Source organism: Taudactylus pleione, unplaced genomic scaffold (assembly GCF_031769625.1).
Source record: "Taudactylus pleione unplaced genomic scaffold, aTauple2 ptg000205l, whole genome shotgun sequence".
Lineage (NCBI taxonomy): Eukaryota > Metazoa > Chordata > Amphibia > Anura > Myobatrachidae > Taudactylus > Taudactylus pleione.
In genome coordinates this window covers 1,107,891-1,127,819 of record NW_028284607.1, presented here as the reverse complement: position 1 = coordinate 1,127,819, position 19,929 = coordinate 1,107,891, and the positions used below count along the sequence as shown (strand labels likewise).

At 41.9% G+C, this 19,929-nt stretch overlaps 1 protein-coding gene across 2 annotated transcripts in view; it reads left to right on the top strand.

The window, feature by feature from the left end:
• UBE2L3 (ubiquitin conjugating enzyme E2 L3) overlaps positions 1-18,673 on the top strand; it is a 49,101-nt gene extending 30,428 nt beyond the window's left edge. For both annotated transcript variants that reach the window (XM_088477830.1, XM_088477831.1), the window contains exons 2-4: positions 3,160-3,255; positions 14,026-14,212; positions 17,701-18,673. In XM_088477830.1, coding sequence (XP_088333956.1) covers positions 3,160-3,255; positions 14,026-14,212; positions 17,701-17,855 — 438 coding nt within the window. In that variant the 3' untranslated portion in view covers positions 17,856-18,673. The remainder of the gene's footprint in view (positions 1-3,159; positions 3,256-14,025; positions 14,213-17,700) is intronic.
• The last annotated feature ends 1,256 nt before the right edge of the window (positions 18,674-19,929 follow it).

The window sequence follows — 19,929 nt, the reverse complement described above, 5'->3', positions numbered from 1 at the left end:
AGTTCCCATTTCCCCTAACTATATTACCCATTGGTGTTTAACATACCCAGAAGAACCTGGTTTAGATGCTTAAAACTGCTAAACCGACTAAACTCATGGTTTGGGTGTCCAAACTGCGGACTTTGCACACATTTTTTGCATCTCAGGAGACTCAGAAAAAATGTCTGCCGCAGCTAATGGGCATCTATCAGACAAACAATTGAGAGATACCCATTACTTAAGACGCCCAAAAAAACAATTGAATTCCCCCCAAAGTGCCTTGCAAATGTAAACTTAAGTGCCATGTAGTAGAGGCAAAGTATGTACTTATTAAAAGTCCTAATCGGTGCACTTTATACAGATTTGTCCTCCCACACCTAGCCTCAATATGCCACGAGATGCCTAGAGCTAGTGAGCTGCCAGGCTTTCGCTAAGTGACTTTTTCACCCGAAAATGCAGCGTAGGCCCGTGTTCAATTAGCCGCGAATAGTCGGACAAGTTTCGCCTGTACGACTTTCCGCCTACATTGCGTGTTTCATAATCGAAAACTTATCGGGCACTCCCCCGCTATTCGTCCACATTCAATTCCAAAGGACGCGAAAACACATCCTGGCGATACTTGAACAAGTGGAAAGTGCTGTCCAAAAATTGGGGAAATCCACCTGACACCCCCCAAAAGAAGCACAAACATTGGAGATCAATATAGATACCCCCGAATAGCCCTAATAAATGTATTTTCGGTACTTCAGTGTTGTAAATTGCTTCTAAATAGCGTCTTTGCACATGTGGTGAAGAATAGCATAAAGCTGTTTTTTTGGGGGGGAAATAAGTAGTCCTGTCAAATTTGTGGTACTTGAAAATGGGTGCTAGCATGGTTTAAAATTGCTAAAGTGAAGTTTTAAAAAAAAATTTGAAAAACGCACCTTCAGCAAGCACCTGCAATCAAAAAAACACCTCCCACATACTTGCAGATCCCCAAAAGTCTTTCACTACTTTTTATGTTTTACCCCACCTTTGTACTTTTTCGCCTCCTTTTTCAAAGAGCTTTTTTGGGGTGTTCATTTTTTTTATTGGCATTTTTTTGACACAGTTATCCTTTGGGGGCTGTCCCAAGGGTGCTGAGTTCCCGATGTTTGCACCCCAAATCTGCAATTCTGTTCTTTTTTCCGCCTGCTTTCAGAGGCACAACTTTTCCGCCTATTACATTGCATTGACTTTCCACGTACACGAAAAGTCTTTTTGAATTGAATATGGAGATAAGTTGCCAGCTGGCGAAATGACGTCATCCGCGATACTTTTTCGCGGAAAACGGCTTTTTTCGTCTAATTGAATACGGGCCTTAGTTGCAATGGGATGCAAAAAACTCTTCAGGAGACTGCACTGATTAATTTGATATGCAATCCTTGTATATCTGTATGTACTAATTCTCATCGTTACTAATATTCTGCCAGTCATGATAAGTAGCAGTGGCCTCTGATGAAATCAGCATTTAATGTGAAGAAACACATCCAGCTGTGTTTCAAAGATTGTGATGGGCATTACTGATGTTGGAAAGCTGGCTTGAAGTTACCCGGGTGGTAAGAAGGGAAACCGTACTGAGAGACCTGTAAATAATTGTGGTAGCCTAATTAGCTTACAAATTGTATACAATAGTTTTTTTTTTTTTATACTGTGATCTAATCATGACACATGCTTTTTCTTATACCAATGTCTGTTTTCAGTATATTCTTATTGTAAATTTTTATAGTAAAATTCATGTTATGTTCAAACATGGTGATACCCTCTTATGAGAATACTATAAATGTTATTTTTTGTATTTTTATGCTTTTTGCATAGACGGTGTGCACCTAACCATAGTATAATATGACAATGTAATATACTTCATAGACTATACTTCCCTTTTAGGTAGTCCAAGCTGAATTAAATAATTGGCATCTTCACATTAATGGTTAATGTTTTGCTGTGAGACAGATTATCACCACTGATGAAGTGCACTGACAGAAAACATAGGGGTTAATCTGTTCCATGATTCTTAATTTCTGGTGGCTAATCAGCCCTTAGCTTTTACTGTCACAAAGTGCGGAAGTGAAGACAAGATTATGATGACTTGTGACCAGAAGCGGCTGCTGCTAGGAGCTCTGGTCAGAATGTGGTTAGTGTAAGAAGACTGACTCTGGTATTATACAAAGCTTGTATATCACTGATCCCTCTCTAACTGGTATTACATCCAAATCCAGAACCTTATCACTTCAATGTAAACTTATGGTTTTCCTCAATTCTCACCTTAAAGGTTCCCACACATAGCGATGTGTTACCGATCAGCCGATGTACACGATTTCCCCCTGAACTGTCCTCGGGAGCTCCCTGGCAGTCCTGCACACGATTTGGTATGAAAAAGCTGCCAATGTGACACACGATCACATGTGCCTCCTAACTACTCCAGTGCATCCTGACTTGAGATTGTCAGATCTGCCCTACAGCACGGCAGATCTGAAGATGCGACGTGCGACCTGCGGGGACGTGCATCGTGATAGTGAGTGGGGACTCACGATTTGGCCATATTTTACCCGGTCTGTCGTTCCAATGCGTCGGAATCGGCCAGATCGGGTAAAATATCGCTGTGTGTGTGGCCAGCTTTATACCATCATTCCACTATTGTGCACTATCCTTTGGTTTAGTATATTGCTGCTAATTTCCGTTAAAATTCAGGTTGTGATGCTCACAGTAGCATAGCCTAATATGCACATATTTGAGGTACTGCTGCAGCTGCGGGGGATGTTTTTTGAACATGATTCTTTTTGAGCCCCATCATATGATGGGCATAGTCCTGTATTATCACTGCTGCAACACTTCATCCCTGTAAGTGGATGTAGCATTTGGTGCATGTATTAGTATAGCTTCATTTATTATACCAAGAAAATATATTTTAGGCAAAATGTTGCTTTAAATTTGAATAGAACAACTTTATTGACATATATATTTGGCGTAATATAATTCTTTAAGATGTTAATGTTTTCTGAGTGCTGCAACCGTGCTAAGCATTGTTTTTTATGGTGGTTATAGAGAATACTGTGATGAAATTGCACATGGTGGACACTTATATAAAGGACTAGTTTTAGTACATGAGGCCTATCACATGTAATTTGGGCCATAGCTGACTTCACATCCACTCTTTTTCAGGAGCTTGAAGAGATCCGCAAATCTGGGATGAAAAATTTTCGTAATATCCAGGTTGATGAAGCTAATCTACTGACCTGGCAGGGGCTCATCGTTCCAGTGAGTATGCAGAAGTGTCAATATAAATATCAGATAAAATATAAAAGTTTCAATAGTATTTAAAACTGCCTATATCAATATTTTTTCCCATATACGCTTACTTTAGTTATTTTTAATCTGCCTATGGCTTCATATTGACATTTCGTGCCTAATGTCTGGGGCCTATTAAGTAAGAATTGTCTCACCTCCATTGTGCTATGGTGAGGGAATTGCAAAAGAAATCACTACAGTTACATTTCTGTTTGTGACAGTCATCTTACAAACCTCTTCTTTTTTTTTTTATTTCTTTTTTTTCCTTTCAAAATGGAGGTAGATGGTCCCACAAGTGCTTCTCAAATCTGTTGGTTGGACACGAGCAGCTTTCTCTTGTTTATGATGTGCTCTGACTAGTCACTGTATATGGTGTGCAGTCTTTGTAGTGCGGACCTTTTATGCTTGATTAAAAAAAAAAAGTATTTGAGTCATAGTCTATTCACATTTGCAAACATAAATTCTTAAGAGTTTTTCCAACTTAGGCCCGTATTCAATTTGAGGCAAAAAGTCCGGATCCGCGATACTTTTTCGACGATGACGTAATTTTCGCCTGTTTTGCTTTTACCCCGTATTCAATATGAAAGACTTTCCGCCTAGGCGGATAGTCAATGCAATGTACTAGGCGAAAAAAAGTGCAGAATTGGGGTTTTGGGGTGCAACGTTGCGGGAACCCCCCAAAGGTAAACTGTGTCAAATTTTTTTTAAAAAACACTTAAGGACACCCCAAAAAATGACTTTAAAAAAGGGGGTGAAAAAAAATGTTTGGGTACAAAGTTAAAAACTAGCGAACTTGACTCTGGGGGGGCCCCCCAAGTATGCCCCAAGTGTTTTTTTGATTGCAGGTGCTTGCGGCAGGTGAATTTTTCACGATGATTTCAACTTCACTTTAGCAACTTTTAAATATGCTGACCCACATTTTCAAGTACCCCAAATTTGCTGGGATAAGTTACTTTCTGGAAAAAATATTCCTGAATACTATTCTGCACCACGTATAGAAAAACACTATTTAGCAGCTATTAAGGCCGTTTAAAAAGACCAAATACCTTCACCAAGCAAAATCGGGGGGTACCATTGGGAACCCCCATGTCAGAGCATCTTTTGGGGGGTTTCAGGCTTATTTCCCCTAAATCTGACAATTACACCTGTTCAAGCTTCGCTGGGTCCCGTTTTCGCGTACTTTCAAATTGAATACGGTGTAAAGCGGGCACACCCGCAATACTGTTCCGCCTACAAAACAGGCAAAGTAGGCCAGGACACGAAAAAGTATCACTGCTCGGCTCAAATTGAATACAGCTCTTAAGTTGTTGCGTATTGCCCAGACTGTCATCACCGTAGTTCTACAGATCGTCTGTTGTACTTACCTGTTCACTGATTCTGATTTCTGTGCTCTGGATATCCCCATGTCTCCCTTGCTAAAATCACGCATTACATAGTCATGCACTTTAATGTTCCCATGTAGCTTGTCGTAGTGAACCAGGAATGTCATGGAAACACTAAGGGGCATCCCCTAAAATGTGGAAGACTTTATTTTATCTGAATACAGTGTTGGACATTTGTTTATGTGAGTGAAGCAGGGCAACCTTGTGTAGGTGCCGAAATGCCCCCCGGGATATAGCGATAATCACTGCCTATGTATAGCCGTAGCATATGAAACAGAGGCATTTCAGTCAGTAGGCCAGAGCCCCTGTCTCTCTTGATCTCATTGTGACATCTATGCCCTTAGGTAGAGGGTAATGTAGCTTATTCCAATAAATTTGGGGAGATAATATTGCTTTTTACAGATAAATACTAGAAATATATATATTGTATACTAAAACCCTCGGTGAAAGTTTCTCTTTGTTGTAATGAAAATTGAAACTCAGAAGTGTTAATAAACAGGCAGCAACAATGTGTAAAGCATTGTATATATTCTCACACTACTTAGGGATGCAGTTGGCATCCCGGCCCCAGCATCCAGACCGCCCGCATCCCCATGTAAGTATTGGGGTTAGGGGAAGGGTTAGGCTGCTGCTTTAGGTTTAAGGGTAGGGTTCGGGTACTTACCGGCCGGTGTCTGTATTTTCACCCAGGCCGGATGCCGGCGTCTGGATTCTCAGTGCCAGCATCCCGTAACCAACCCACTACTTAATCCTCTGTGTGTTAAAGGGGAAGCTCCATCTTGAGAGAGTGTTCTAGCCCTGGCTTATGTATTTCCTTACCCTTTACAATGACAACAATGAAGTGCAGGTTTGTGCGTTTGATTCCGTTGTCTTTACACCGCAGATCTGACCAAGAGCCGAAAATATAATTGAATATGCTTGAACAATAACGTTTCCTGAGTATGGAAACCCCTGTTGTCTTAATATGTTTAGGAAACTGCCAATCAGCTATGCGTTCTGTGGTAATGTTTGTGTCTTATATAGTAGACTAAACGTTTGCTTGATCTTGGGAGCCAAATTAAATAAAACATTGAAAGCATCATATTCCTGCTATTACTTGCTGTTAATCTAATACCACCATTAATCTGCATCCTCGGGTAACATACATACAAGGTAGAGTTTTCCATTGGTAAAAACTGTCACTGCGTGAGTACTATAAGTATTATAACTAGATTCTGACACTTACTGTATGTCACTGTTATGTTCCTAGATAATATGCTGTAAAAGGCGAGTAAAATATTAAAAGGCTTATTTATTAAGAATCACAATATAGCCCCAAACATTTACATGCAAGTGTAAGCTATCAAAGATCCCTCTCCAGTAAGGAAAATGCGATATTGCAGCTTATATGTTACAGTGGCTTATACCATATCAAGATGGTTGTAACTATTTGGGGATTAATCTCTGAAAAGCTTAATTGAAAGAGACTGCAGCCCCCATTGGCATTTATGGGGATTGTGGTATCATGAGAGGTGCCATAGAGCTTTATTAAATAGGCCACTAAGAGTTATTTTATATTTTCTTCTTCGGGTTTCATAGGGTTCACAGGAACTACCTTAGGGTATGTAGTTGGAGTAATTCATTGCACCAAACAGCTACAGCTTTCAAGCTCCCAGCATGCACAGGACCTCCTCCCTATATACCCTGCCCCCAGCCGCAGGCATTCAGTTTTTTTGTTTGGTGCTCGGCAAGTATTCACGCGCACCTGTTATAACAGCGGGACTGCTTAGGCAGTCCTCGGCTTTTTTTTTTTTTTTTATTTACCTTAGTTTTTTATATACTCGGTTGAGTATCCTTTTGGATGCGTAGTACTGACTCCTACTACTTCCACTGATTCCAAAATGCCAGCTCCTGAACGGGCCTTGGGGATTTCGGCGGTTCTCAGCGAAGCTTAGCTAGCAGCGACGCTGGGGCCCGGACTGCAATCTGATCCAAGGAGATGACCAGGTAAGGAGGTTCCTCGCTTGTTGCAGTCCTGGCTGCAGTCCTGGCTTCCGGTGTAGGAACCCATTTGCCTTTGAATTTATATATGCATTGTATGTGACTTAAATGCTAGCTGCTGTATTTGTTACTGTTAGATATATCTCTCACTGTGTTTTTCCTCATCCCTCTGTTCAGGTGTGTGGGGCCTTTCATTGTCTTTTCACATTTGCTTGTGAAGACTGTCACATTGCATTTATACCTTGTATGTCTAAGGTTAAGGATAACCAGGAGGCTGAGCCCATGTGCTGGTATCATATAAATCCTGTTCATCTGGCCTGTTGGCTCAGGATTTCGTGCAGGATGGTTTGGTACAACCTGTTATAGGAGACAGCTACCGCACCAACCCAGTACACCAGCTCCTGCACAATGGAGTTCCCGCAGCAGTTACGTCCTGCTATGTACTGTATATGCCTCCCATGCGCAGAGTATGGTTAACCGTTTACCACTGCTCAGCAGATGGGACGCTCAGCGCTGCCACTCACCACCCCCCGCACCGGTGGCTGTGTCGCTGTAGATCGAGTCAGCGACACAGGACCCCAGCCGGACCTCGGGGACACCCGCCTGCGCTGGAGACCTCCGACTCGTCTCAGCCATAGCGGGCCACCCGCACTCCTGCTGGACCACCAGGGCAATTAGAGAAATACAACGATTAATTTAATAAAATAAAAAAAAAATGCTGCATTTTGATTTGCCGGCAGCACTTTGATGACATCATCATCAGCGACAGTCGGAGAGGGGATAGGCTAGGAGGAGTAGACGGCAGAGGAGTGGCAGGTAAGCAGTAAAATTCTGCTTATATCTGAAAGGGGTCTACCCGGGAATTTCCCAGATAGAAGCTGTAGTGGGAAAGGGGGGTCTCGACCAAATACCCAGGATTTTGCACAGGAGAAATTCCCGGGTCTGAGCAGAAAATTTCCCGGTTCGTATGTCTGAAAGGGGTATAACTAGTGGGAGAAGCTCAGCTGCAGTGGAGTGTTTACTGGCGGGGGAAATTTGATCTCTCTCTGTATACCGTATATACTCGAGTATAAGCAGGCCCGAATATAAGCCGAGGTACCTACTTTTACCCCCAAAAACTGGGAAAACTTATTGACTCGAGTATAAGCCTAGTGTGGGAAATGGCAGCAGCTGTTAGTGCCCCCAGTAGTAATCCCTCCTGGTAGTGCACCCAGTGGTAATTCCCCCTGTCAGTGCCCCCTGTAGTAATCCCCCCCCTGGTAGTGCCCCCTGTAGTAATCCCCCCCTGGTAGTGCCCCCTGTAGTAATCCTCCCCTGGTAGTTCCCCCAGTGGTAATCCCCCCCTTTTAGTGCCCCTGGTAGTGCCCCCTGTAGTCCCCCCCCCCCCCCCCCCCCCCCCGTCCCCCCAGTCTGACTCAGCGGCTCCGGCGGCTGTGTGTTTGTGCTATGTAGCGCTGACCGAACTCCGTCCGGTCAGCGCTACACTTCACTCGAGTATAAGCCGAGGGGGTACTTTTTCAGCACAAAAAATGTGCTGAAAAGGTCGTCTTATACTCGAGTATATATGGTATACCTTTTCTTCTAGGATCAAGGTATATAGCACTAGAATCCTACCAACTGTTTGGTTTGTATAAGCTGATTCAGTGCAAATTTGTAAGTATATTTGTGTGCATTGTACTTATATCCTACCAATGTGATAGTGCCCTCTTGCAAATGTGTTTATATGCATGTAGATCCTACCAAACTTAGATATTTAGGTAGTGGATTTTAATGGCCTTTTGCAAATATATTATATGCATTTTATGTGACTTATGCTAACTCTGCTGTGGAGGAGGGGCAGGAATAAAATATAAAAAATTTTTTCCTAATCCCCAACTACCTGGTGTATAGGGGTTAGAGAGCACTTCACATTTATTTTTATCTGTGAAGGCGGTCACATTGCATTGTTAACACTATACTTGTTGTAAGTTACTTGCAAAGGTAAACAGGAGACTGTGTCTCTGTGCAGGTTTCATGTAAATCCTGTGCAGTAAGGCGCTCAGGATTTCATACAGGAGGGACTGTGTATTTGTTATCCACCACAACAGTCCACCTCGCCAGCACCTGTTCAGGGGTCACCTTGTATGTCCTCCTGGTCTCAGGTTATGACGGTTAGTGGACCGCTTGTCAGCCCCCCTCACTGCCTGCCATTGGGATTCCCACAGTGGTTACAGCCTGCTAGGTTTCTTCTTCCCATACATCCTTCTTGGATGAAGAGTTATGTCGTCTCGGTCACCCTGCTTTCAGATTCTGACATCTCATCTGAGGGGGCAGAGGATACACAGGTTTTCTCCTTCTGGACCTATCTCGGAGAGGAGGAGGGTAATTCATCAGTGGATGTTCCTCTCTAGCAGGGGCGGTTAATTCAGTCCTCATTATAGAACATGAAGTACCGGCTCCTAAAGCCTAATAAACCCTGGTGTTCAGATGCCAGAAGGTGATTTAGGCTGGATTACCTCAATTTGAATAACTCACTGAGCTTATGGGGGAACACTCTGGACAAGCTGTTCCAGAGTCCAAGAAGGACTAATGTCTTTTTTCCCTCTCCTGCAAGGAGAGTGCATTAGGAGTGCAATCCCCAGAAGGTTGTTGGTAAAACTCCCTCATCAGGTTCTATCTATGACCAGAGTTTCCTATGGTGACCATGCGGGCAATCAGACTGGCAATAGAATCTGGGGTTTTCAGGGTTCCCTGGACATACAGGATGCATATCGGCATGTACCTATTGCACTATTCCACCATAGGTTTCTGAGGTTTGCTAGGGGTCAGCAACAGTAACAATTTCAAGCTCTGCGATTCTGGCTGTCCACCGGAAGTTTTACAACACAGCCTCTCGAGTGTTCACCAAGATAATGGCAGTCATAGCGGCTCATCTCAGATGACAAGGAGTCAGGATACTACCATACTTGGATGACCTTTTGATATTGGTGCAATCTCCGGAGGTTTTACAACACCATCTCCAAATGACCATTGCTGGTCTACAAGAGCACAGCTGGATAACCAATTGGAAAAAGTTTTCTCTTTCTCCAACTTAGCAGATGATACATTTGAGGGCGCTGCTGGATTCCTTGGGGCAAAGGATTCTTCTACCAGTGGAGATTGCTGCCCTGCAATTACGGTACATAAACTGCTCCGCAATCAGAGAGAGTTCACTTAGCAATGCAGGTAGTGGGGTCCATGGTATCCACCTTCGACATGGTGGCTTATGCCCAGTTCCATTCCAGATCCCTGCAACGATGGATTCTGTCTCATTGGGATGGTCAGTATCATCTGATAAAGGCTCGCCAGAGGTCCGCCTCTCCCTTGCATGGTCACTGCAGATGACTCATTTAGACAAGGGTCGCCCACTATGGATCCCAGATTGGGTACTCCTCACCATGGATGCATGTCTGCGAGGATGGGGTGCGTTGACAGGTCATCACACCTTTCAGGTCAGGAAAGTCACCTGCCCATAAATATTTTGGAGTTTCGTGCTGTGCACAGGGCGTTCATTCTGATGCAGGGCCTCCTTCAGGGCAGACCTGTACAGATTCAGTCCGACAACGCAACCGCAGTGGCCTACATCAACCATCAGGGAGGCACACGAAGTTCGGCAGCCATGAGGGAAGTGGCGAACTTTCTGATTTAGGCAGAATGCCATCTTCCAGCAATCTCTGCAATATTCATCCCAGGAATCCTCAACTGGGAAGCGGACTTTCTAAGTAGTCACAACATACATGCCGGAGAATGGGCTTTTCATCCGGACGTCTTTCAGCTCCTCGTGGACAAGTGGGGACTACCATCGTAGACCTCATGGCATCACGTCACAACCACAAGGTCCCCAGGTACGGGTCCAGGAAAATGAGTTATGGTATAACATACCTTTAGTTAACTCTTTTTTTTTTTTTTTCTTCGAGGTTCATAGGGTCCACAGGACACCCACCCTGATGCACCTGGCCTCAGTTGGGATCTGTTCCTTTCTTTTTGTGTCACTGATTCCCTCTTCGTTGTGAGAGTGTTTCTTGTGTACGTTGTACTTCCTTCTCCACTTTCCGTCTCTTACCGTTAGGCTTGTTTACAAACTGAATGACTGTGGCTGGGGGCGGGGTATATAGGGAGGAGGTCCTGTGCAATCTGGGAGCTTGACAGCTGTAGCTGTTTGGTGCAATGGATTACTCCAACTACATACCCAAAGGTAGTTCCTGTGGACCCTGTGAACCTCGAAGAAAGAGAGTTAAGAAAAGTATGTTATACCGTAACTCTTATTTTTTACAGAGACATAAATTATATAAGTGTACCATCTGGACATTTTGCAACATACATAACATCTGTGAATACCAGTGCTCAAGTTATGGTGCGAAAAGGTCCTGTAATGTGCATATAATTCTACAGTTTTCAGATGAACATATAAACGTTTGGTTGCTCTCGATTGCAGGATTGTTTTACACATCCGCTTTCATAACTGTCCTTGTGTCTCTCCACAGTTTGCATTATAGTGTATGGAACAATCTATAAATAAATAGACTGTAATGGAAGGTAAAATGGTTGGAGACAAATCTTTTCCATAATATCTAGTTTCAAAAATGGCAAATCTGCCTAAAGAGCTCCTAGTTCAGTAGCTATCCCATAGTTTCTCACCTCTTCCTTCACAATCCCGTCTTCTCCCAGAACTCTCTTGTCAGTCTCCATAAGATATATTGGGTTATGGTCTGGTGGAACGGGATAGGAGATGTCTTAAAGGAAAGGGGATTGACATAATTTGGGTGTGAACCATGTGTTGAAAATATGAGAGCAGTCAAAGAGGGCCGCTCTGAGTTTGCTCATAATAGTATACACATTACTCACAACCTAGCAAATAACATATTTCTAATTCCTTAATAGTGCTCGCCAAATGCCAATTCATTGTTTCCAAAAATAATTTTTTGGGGGGTATTTTTATTAAAATATTATGGTAAATCTATTCAAATAGACATACACTAAAAAGCAAAAGCAAACACTAGACGTAAAAATTGGAATAGCGGTCTGCTGAGATCCTCAAACATAATAGCCCAGCACATAAGGTACACCTAGATAAAATAAAAACGCCTACGTTTCTGCCTATAGCTTATTCATTTGCAACAAGAAATGTGGTAGGAGCACAGGGATGGAAGTCTGGAAATTGTTATGAGCACCCGTGGGACACAGACAATGCAATAGAAGTTTCTCACTCCAAGACGTAGCTAGAATTTTGCCAGAGACTCCAGACCATTAAAAATTAAGTAGACACTGTCTGCTGGTATACAGCCATGGCCAAAAGTTTTGAGAGTGACACAAAATTGGTTTTCACAAAGTTTGCTGCTTCAATGTTTTTAGACCTTTTTGTCAGATGTTACTATGGTATACTGAAGTAAAATTAGAAGCATTTCATAAGTGTCAAAGTCTTTTATTGACAATATTTGCAGTGTTGACCTTACTTTTTCAAGACCTCTGCAATTTGCCCTGGCATGCTGTCAATCAAATTCTTGCCTAATTAATGGTTGGAGTTTGTCAGAATTTGTGGGTTTTTGTTTGTCCACCCGCCTCTTGAGGATTGACCACAAGTTCTCAATGGGATTAAGGTCTGGGGAGTTTCCTGGCCATGGACCCAAAATTTTGATGTTTTGTTCCCAGAGCCACTTCGTTATCACCTTTGCCTTATGGCAAGGTGCTCCATCATGCTGGAAAAGGCATTGTTTGTCATCAAACTGTTCTTGGATGGTTGAGAGAAGTTGCTCTTGGAGGATGTTTTTGTACCATTCTTTATTAATGGCTGTGTACTTAAACAAAATTGTGAGTGAGCCCACTCCGTTGACTGAGAAGCAACCCCACGCATGAATGGTGTCAGGATGCTTTACTGTTGGCGTGACACAGGACTGATGGTAGCATTCACCTTTCTTTCTCCGGACAAGCGTTTTTCCAGATTCCCCAAACAATCTGAAAGGAGCTTCATCAGAGAAAATAACTTTACCCAGTACTCAGCAGTCCAATCCCTGTACCTTTTGCAGAATATCAGTCTGTCCCTGATGTTTTTCCTGGAGAGAAGTGGCTTCTTAGCTGCCCTTCTTGACACCAGGCCATCCTCCAAAAGTGTTCGCCTCACTGTGCGTGAAGATGCACTCACACCTGGCTTCTGCCATTCCTGAGCAAGCTCTGCACTGGTGGTGCCCCGATCCTGCAGCTGAATCAACTAGGAGACCGTTTTGGCGCTTGCTGGACGTTCTTGGGCGCCCTGATGCCTTCTTCACAACTATTTGAACCTCTCTCCTTGAAGTTCTTGTTGATCCGATAAATGGTTGATTGAGGTGCAATATCCTTGCCTGTGAAGCCCTTTTTGTGCAAATCAATGATGACTGCACATGTTTCCTTGTAGGTAACCATGGTTAACAGAGGAAGAACAGTGATTTCAAGCTCCACCCCTCCTTTGAAAGCTTCCAGTCTGTTATTCTAACTCAATCTGCATGACTGATCTCCAGCCTTGTCCTCATCAACACTCTCACCTGTGTTAACCAGAGAATCACTGACATGATGTCAGCTGGTCCTTTTATGGCAGGGCTGAAATGCAGTGGAAATTTTGTTTTTGGGATTAAGTTTATTGTCATGGCAAAGAGGGTCTTTGCAATTAATTGCAATTCATCTGATCACTCTTCATGACATTCTGGAGTATATACAAATTGCCATCATAAAAACTGAAGCAGCAGACTTTGTGAAAACCAATACTTGTGTCATTCTCAACTTTTGGCCATGGCTGTATGTGAATCAGCAAATGTGGAATTAACCAAGCCCATCCAGCTTTGTAAATTAACATCCAATGCCTGGCAATGCATATCCTGGCTAACAGCAGAATATTATGAACATAATGCTGCAGGTAGTGATTCTGGAAATCTTTGAGGCACATTCCAAAAATACATACATTTCCAAACATTTTTATATAATTGAAAACCCTAGTGTTGGGTATATCTTGTACTTGGTTTATTCAATGGTCCAGTTGGCTTCAAGATGTGATGTTCTTGATTTCTAAATGTATCCACTGTGTACCTTAAAGTTGTTGTGTCCTTGCATGTGATATTACAAATAGTACTGCTTACATAGTTTTTACATGGGTCTGGGTGCTGAGATCTCATGGATTCTGTGTACGTCCATATGTTGGAGAACACAATGGCTTCTAAAACCTTTTTATAACATTTTAAATGGACACTGTACTTTTTTTTTTTACTTTTTGGTTATCCTCGCAGTTAAGCAGTAGATAGTTTTGATATTTCAAATTTCTGTCCCACAAAACTATCTGTATTGTAATGCATACACTGTTCCCATGGTAATCCTCTCATCCTCTCTATTGTACAAGGACAATCCTCCATATGACAAAGGAGCATTTCGGATTGAAATTAACTTCCCTGCTGAATACCCATTCAAACCACCCAAGATAACATTTAAAACCAAAATCTATCACCCGAATATTGATGAGAAAGGCCAGGTATGCTTGCCAGTGATCAGCGCTGAAAACTGGAAACCAGCAACCAAAACTGACCAAGGTAAGATTGACTGACTGTGTGTCTGCATATGGTGCTTTTGTAAGGTACTTTAATCTGAACATTAAGGAGGTATAACAGAAAATATGTTTTCTCTTCAACCAAAAAAGTACATCAATACTTCTATAGAAGCCACTATTTCCAAACCTTTGCACGGGAGTCTTGTGTCCTCAGAAAAACCAGTCTCTGAATACAATGTGAATACTCTGTAACCCATTGTGAATCCTGTGTTGGGCTTGTTACACAATATAACTGGGAAGTCCCTCCATTTTCGTAAGTGAGGAGACACTATCCAAGTAACTTTTCAATCTCTACATTAGTAAATCGATGATAACGATCTTTTGCTAACTAGCATTCACTTTTATAAATGCAATACTGATGTAAAGTATTAATAGCGGATTAGATCTTTTTGCAGCCGAGGTCTGAGTGAGGTTTGTATGTTCAATCCAGTTACCTCCCACAATATGTACGTTTTTGTATAGAGATATATCAACTGTAGTATATTGGATCCAATACTGCCAGCCCAGCCACCATCTATACACTTCTCCGCCCCCTCCAGTGCCTCAGCTGCTGCTTGTCCTGTCCAGTAACCCCCAAAATAAAATGTGTACTTCTTTTTGTTTGAGTGCTATGGCCTGTTTGTAATCCTTATATAGATGGGAAACAGCTAGTTATAAATTGGGATAAATAACTGGAAGTGCGTGTGGTTAACGATCTGTAATGACAACCGAATGTATTGATTATCACTAGGAACAATTCTTGTAAAGAATAACATATTTTTCTGCTCCTTTGTTGTAAATATACTTTGGATACATGTATGTGAGCATACTGCGTACAGATGTCGGCAATTTTATATGGTGATGGAATTCCTGGCTACCCTCCTATCCAGTACTGGCCAATTTGTGGCTCTTCCGCTGTTGTGAAACTACAAGTCCCAGTATGCTTAACCAGCTGATCGGTGAGAGGGTATGCTGGAACTTGAAGTTTCACAACATCTGGAGAGCCAGAGGTTGGCCAGGCCTACTCTAATCTTATCATTTACAGTGGTGATACTTTATATCCCAAGTAGGTTTGTGTATTCTTATTCTAGTAAGTAATCTTACCACTGTGGTTTGTACTAACATATGATCTTTGTCTCCAGAATCTGTATTCACACATGCATGTGTAATGTTTTTGAATGTTAAGTGTTTATCACATTAGGGGCCGGATTCAGTTAGCCGCGAAAACTTTTCGCAGGTGTGAACCTTTTTGCACAAAAATGCGTATCGTGCAATCCTATTGCTGAAGTTTTCGCATGTGTGAAAACTCCATAAACAAAAAAACAGCAAACTGTTTTCACCATCTCCGAGCCGGTGAAACGTTGTGCAAATTCCCCATTTTTGTCTAAAAAAGTTGGGACTTGGTTCAGAAACCCTTGGACACTCCTCCCTAATGATACATTAGGCAAAAAGAAATTATTAATTACCTTAATTTGGCCAATAATTACATGAATTTTGGGGTGAAAAAAGTGTTGGAAAATGGGTTTAAAGTAGTGGGTCTGGTATTTTGGGAGGCTCTATCGATGGGACATATCTTTTAAACATTACAGGTTGCTGCACCAGGTGTATTTTAAAAAAAAAAATAAAAAGTGCCCTTTTTTTTACTAACTTTTTATCATTTTTTCCACACTTATACAACTAAGCAGCCATTTGACACAATTTAAGAACACCAAATAATTTTATTAGGGCCACTAATACACTTCTAAATTGATTTCCTATGTCAAGAAAAATAAGGTGAGGTAACTCCACTGATAACGTGTCTACTTATGAAAGTGTGGAGAAATATCAAAATGTTTGGTCTGTTATGTGTTCATTTGTGCATGAATCAATATAACCTCCAAGTCAATATTGAAAAAACATCCTAATTTATTACAACACAGAATAAGATATAGACAATCAAAATTTCATAAATGATCAAATGTCTGCCGAGTGGCTATTTTACCTGATGGTAGTAGTAAATGCCCGGCAGGAAGGAGGAAAGAGGGGCTATTCACACCAGTTTGCTAGAAGGAAGGGTGCGCAGACTTTAGGAGATCTGGACTACCTATCTGCAATTATTACCAACCCCCATTTACTTCTACCATCTGGTAAAATAGCCCCCGGCAGACATTTATTTTATCATTTATGAAATTTTGATTGTCTATATGTTGTTCTGTGTTGTAATAAATTAGCATGTTTTTTCAATATTGACTTGGAGGTTATATTGATTGATTCATGCTCAACTGAACACATAACAGACCAAACTTGATATTTCTCCACACTTTCATAAGGAGACACGTTATCAGTGGAGTTACCTCACCTTATATGTTCGATATTTTCCTGCACTAGATCTCAGATAGCGCCGTAAAAACCTTTTTATCCACAAGTTTTTCTTTATATTATTATACCTCTAGGTCTGGGGTAGACCTGTAATTGTTTTTTTAGGCTGCCTTCTGGTGTGATTGCGGTAGTTTTTTACCTCCTATACATTTTTATGATTTCCTATGTCGGTTATCTAATTTAAGCTGTACAGACAGATTTCCCCAAATTCACCTATACTTTTCACTTTGTTACTCCATTAACCGTTTTCTTGAGAATGCGTTTTCGGGTCACTTTTGTTATTGGATAGTGTGAAAAACGTGAGTGCGCATAGAGCAGATGTGAAAATATCGCACCAAAACACGTGAATTGTGTGAAAACTTCTCCAACATAAAATTTTCGCTTATTCGCGTCTAATTTAATTCCACCCCCTAGGTACTTATTCATAATGATGGGTTAAAAAAAAATAGAAGTACTGAACCACTTTGAATAATTCTTAGTAATATCATCTAAGATGTACATGGGAAGGATGCAGTGTTTTTAAAATTGACTAGTTACATGAAGTGGAAATTCTATATTTAAGAGTGTAACTATAAAGATTGTCTGATAGCGTTCCCGCTAGGCTGTTTTAGCGGGGCGCGGCTCCCTGCCCTCTTTCTGGAAGGCAAAAAGCGCCCTGCTCTCCAGAAGGAGGGCAAAAAGCGCCCTGCCCTAACAGCCTGCGGGAACTGTCTTCACTCGCGGGTCGCAGTGTCCCGAGGGTGAAGAAATGTGCGGTGACCCGGTCACCGCCGGAGAATAGACGCCGGGCGCATGCGCCCGGCATCTATTCTCCCTGTCTGCAGGGCTTGGGGGCTGCCCGGCATGTCCGTAAGTGCCGGGCACGCCCCCAAGAGTGACGACAAGGGGACGTGTCTTATAGACACGCCCCCTTTTCGATGACCACGCCCCCTTCTCGGACGCCTGCGGCGCGCGCACGAACATGCCCTCTCTAGCTCCGGTGCCCTGCCTCGCGCCGGAGCTAGAGTGAACACTAGTCTGATATAACTAGATGATTAGCAAAAAGGGAAGCTTTAAGCAAGTGTAATGCTAGAAGACTCCTCTGCTACTATTAATATTCAATCGGTTTACGCTATTTTTTCTTTTCCCACCCAGTAATCCAGTCTCTCATTGCCCTGGTCAACGATCCCCAACCCGAGCACCCCTTGCGTGCGGACCTAGCTGAAGAATACTCAAAGGACCGTAAAAAATTCTGTAAGAATGCTGAAGAGTTTACAAAGAAATACGGAGAGAAGCGACCTGTGGACTAGAATTTGAGGCCAAGCGCCAACGGAAAACACACAAAAAAACAAACACAAATTCAAAAAGCGCAACTGAAGAATTGGAGTCAGTGAGTTCAGAATCCCTTCCTTCTCCTTACCCTGAAAATACACACATGAGGCAGGACTCCGCGGGAACACGGAACAGAGGCGCAGCGTCAACCCGCAGCTTTTGCTAAACTCTACTTAAAACTGTTAGAGGAGGATTAAAAAAAAAAGTGTGAAAATGGGAGTACAGTTCTGCTCTCTGTGTAAAAACAAAAATCACTATTTTTGCCATTCTTAATCACAGGAAATGTTTCATTCTTTTTGTTTACCGTATTAAAAAATAAATAACACACAAAACCATAATTGCTTTCCCCTTAGAGTTTAAGTGTAGCATTGCACAGGGTTTTGTTTGTTTTGTTTTTTATTATTTTACTAATGATGTTCCCATCAATTCACTTTGGACACTCCCTGGTAAAGGTCCCTTATGTGTTAGGTTTTAGTCTTCACCCCTCCCATTAGAAACCCTCTCAGTGTCAGACTTGTCTCCTGAACTTCTGACGTGGAAGGTATCACATAACTTTGGCCCATACAGACCTACCAAAAGGGAGGGGATCGTCGAACATTCGGCTCTTAGTTTTCCTTTCAATGTTGCACTGTGCTTTGTGGGACTCGGTAAGTTCTCCTTCAGTTTATAACACAAAGAAAATAAAATATAAGAAAAGGAAAAAAAAAACACAAAACCTTTAAACTGTTGGAAATGAGCCCGTTCTTCTGTAATTCTGCCGGATGTTAAGATAATGTTTATTAAAGGGGTAAACCAAGCTGCCCTGTTGTGACTCAGTCTTTGAGGAATCATGAAGGTTTTTGAATGTTCTAGAGTCTGTTTAATAAAATTGTCTTTAGGATTGGATTTGGATGCTAAATTATGAATTGGTACCTGTTTTTTTAATGCACCTAGAGGGAAAACCTATTCCAAGACACACACATATACAGTGAATATATATATATATATATATATATATATATATATATATATATATATATATCAAGAAAAAAAGCTTATTTATCAGTCATCAAAAATATCCCAAAATTTACTCTACGTAATAAAAGTTCATGTCCATTGATAAAGTGTGTGTCCATTCAAGAGCAATGTTAATGAGACTCCATATCAGTATAAATCAGCAGCACATTAGGAAAACCGAGTACTTCTCTGCATAGTGTCAGGGTGAAAGCCAGTTTTCCTCCTGTACTCACAGCACAGTTCTGTTCATTTGTTCTAATATATGGTCACGTCTCCTTAACATTACACTTAGTGTATGTCCATTCATCAATGCATATACACTTTATTATGTGTTATTGGATGTGCTAGCTCTCACTCTATATTGGTATTCGAGAATAAAGTATGCGCCGGGCACTCCATTTTAGTTCTATAGGTTTATGCAACTGGTCTCATGATATATATTAAATACATTCAATTTTATAATGCCCTCACTTGTACATTAGGGAAAAAAGGCACATATAAATGGTGCTGTGCACTGATCTATGCCAGATCATTTATTGTAAAGGTGGCAATGCTTAGGTGGAGGTTCATAAAGCCTTTGGAGAGAGAGATAAATTGTAGAAGTTGCCCAAAGCAAACAATCCGCTTTTGTCATTTAACTAGCACAGCCGTTGAAATGATAGAAGATGATTGATTGCTTAGGGTGACTATACTTTATCTGTTACCAAGGGGGCGATTCATTTCTTGGTAGCTCCCATTTAAACACCCTGGGCAATTTTCAATTGTTTGTGCTACCAGCCTCGCGATGACCATGACGGCCGCATTCTCCCGCACCCTAATGCACAGGATTAGCCATATTAAGCAGCTTCTCCCTTGCTAAGTGTTGGGCACGCTGCAGTTAAGGTCCAGTACTCTCGAGCAGCCCCAAAGCCCTACTTGAGGTGGATTTCTGTTCACATCTCAGGAGGGTGCAAGCAGAAATCTGCAATTAGTGCCGCTTTCAGCTGGTTGCCCAAAACAATTAAATAGCTCCTGGGCTTTTTAGATAGGAGCTACCAACAATTGAATTGCCCCCAA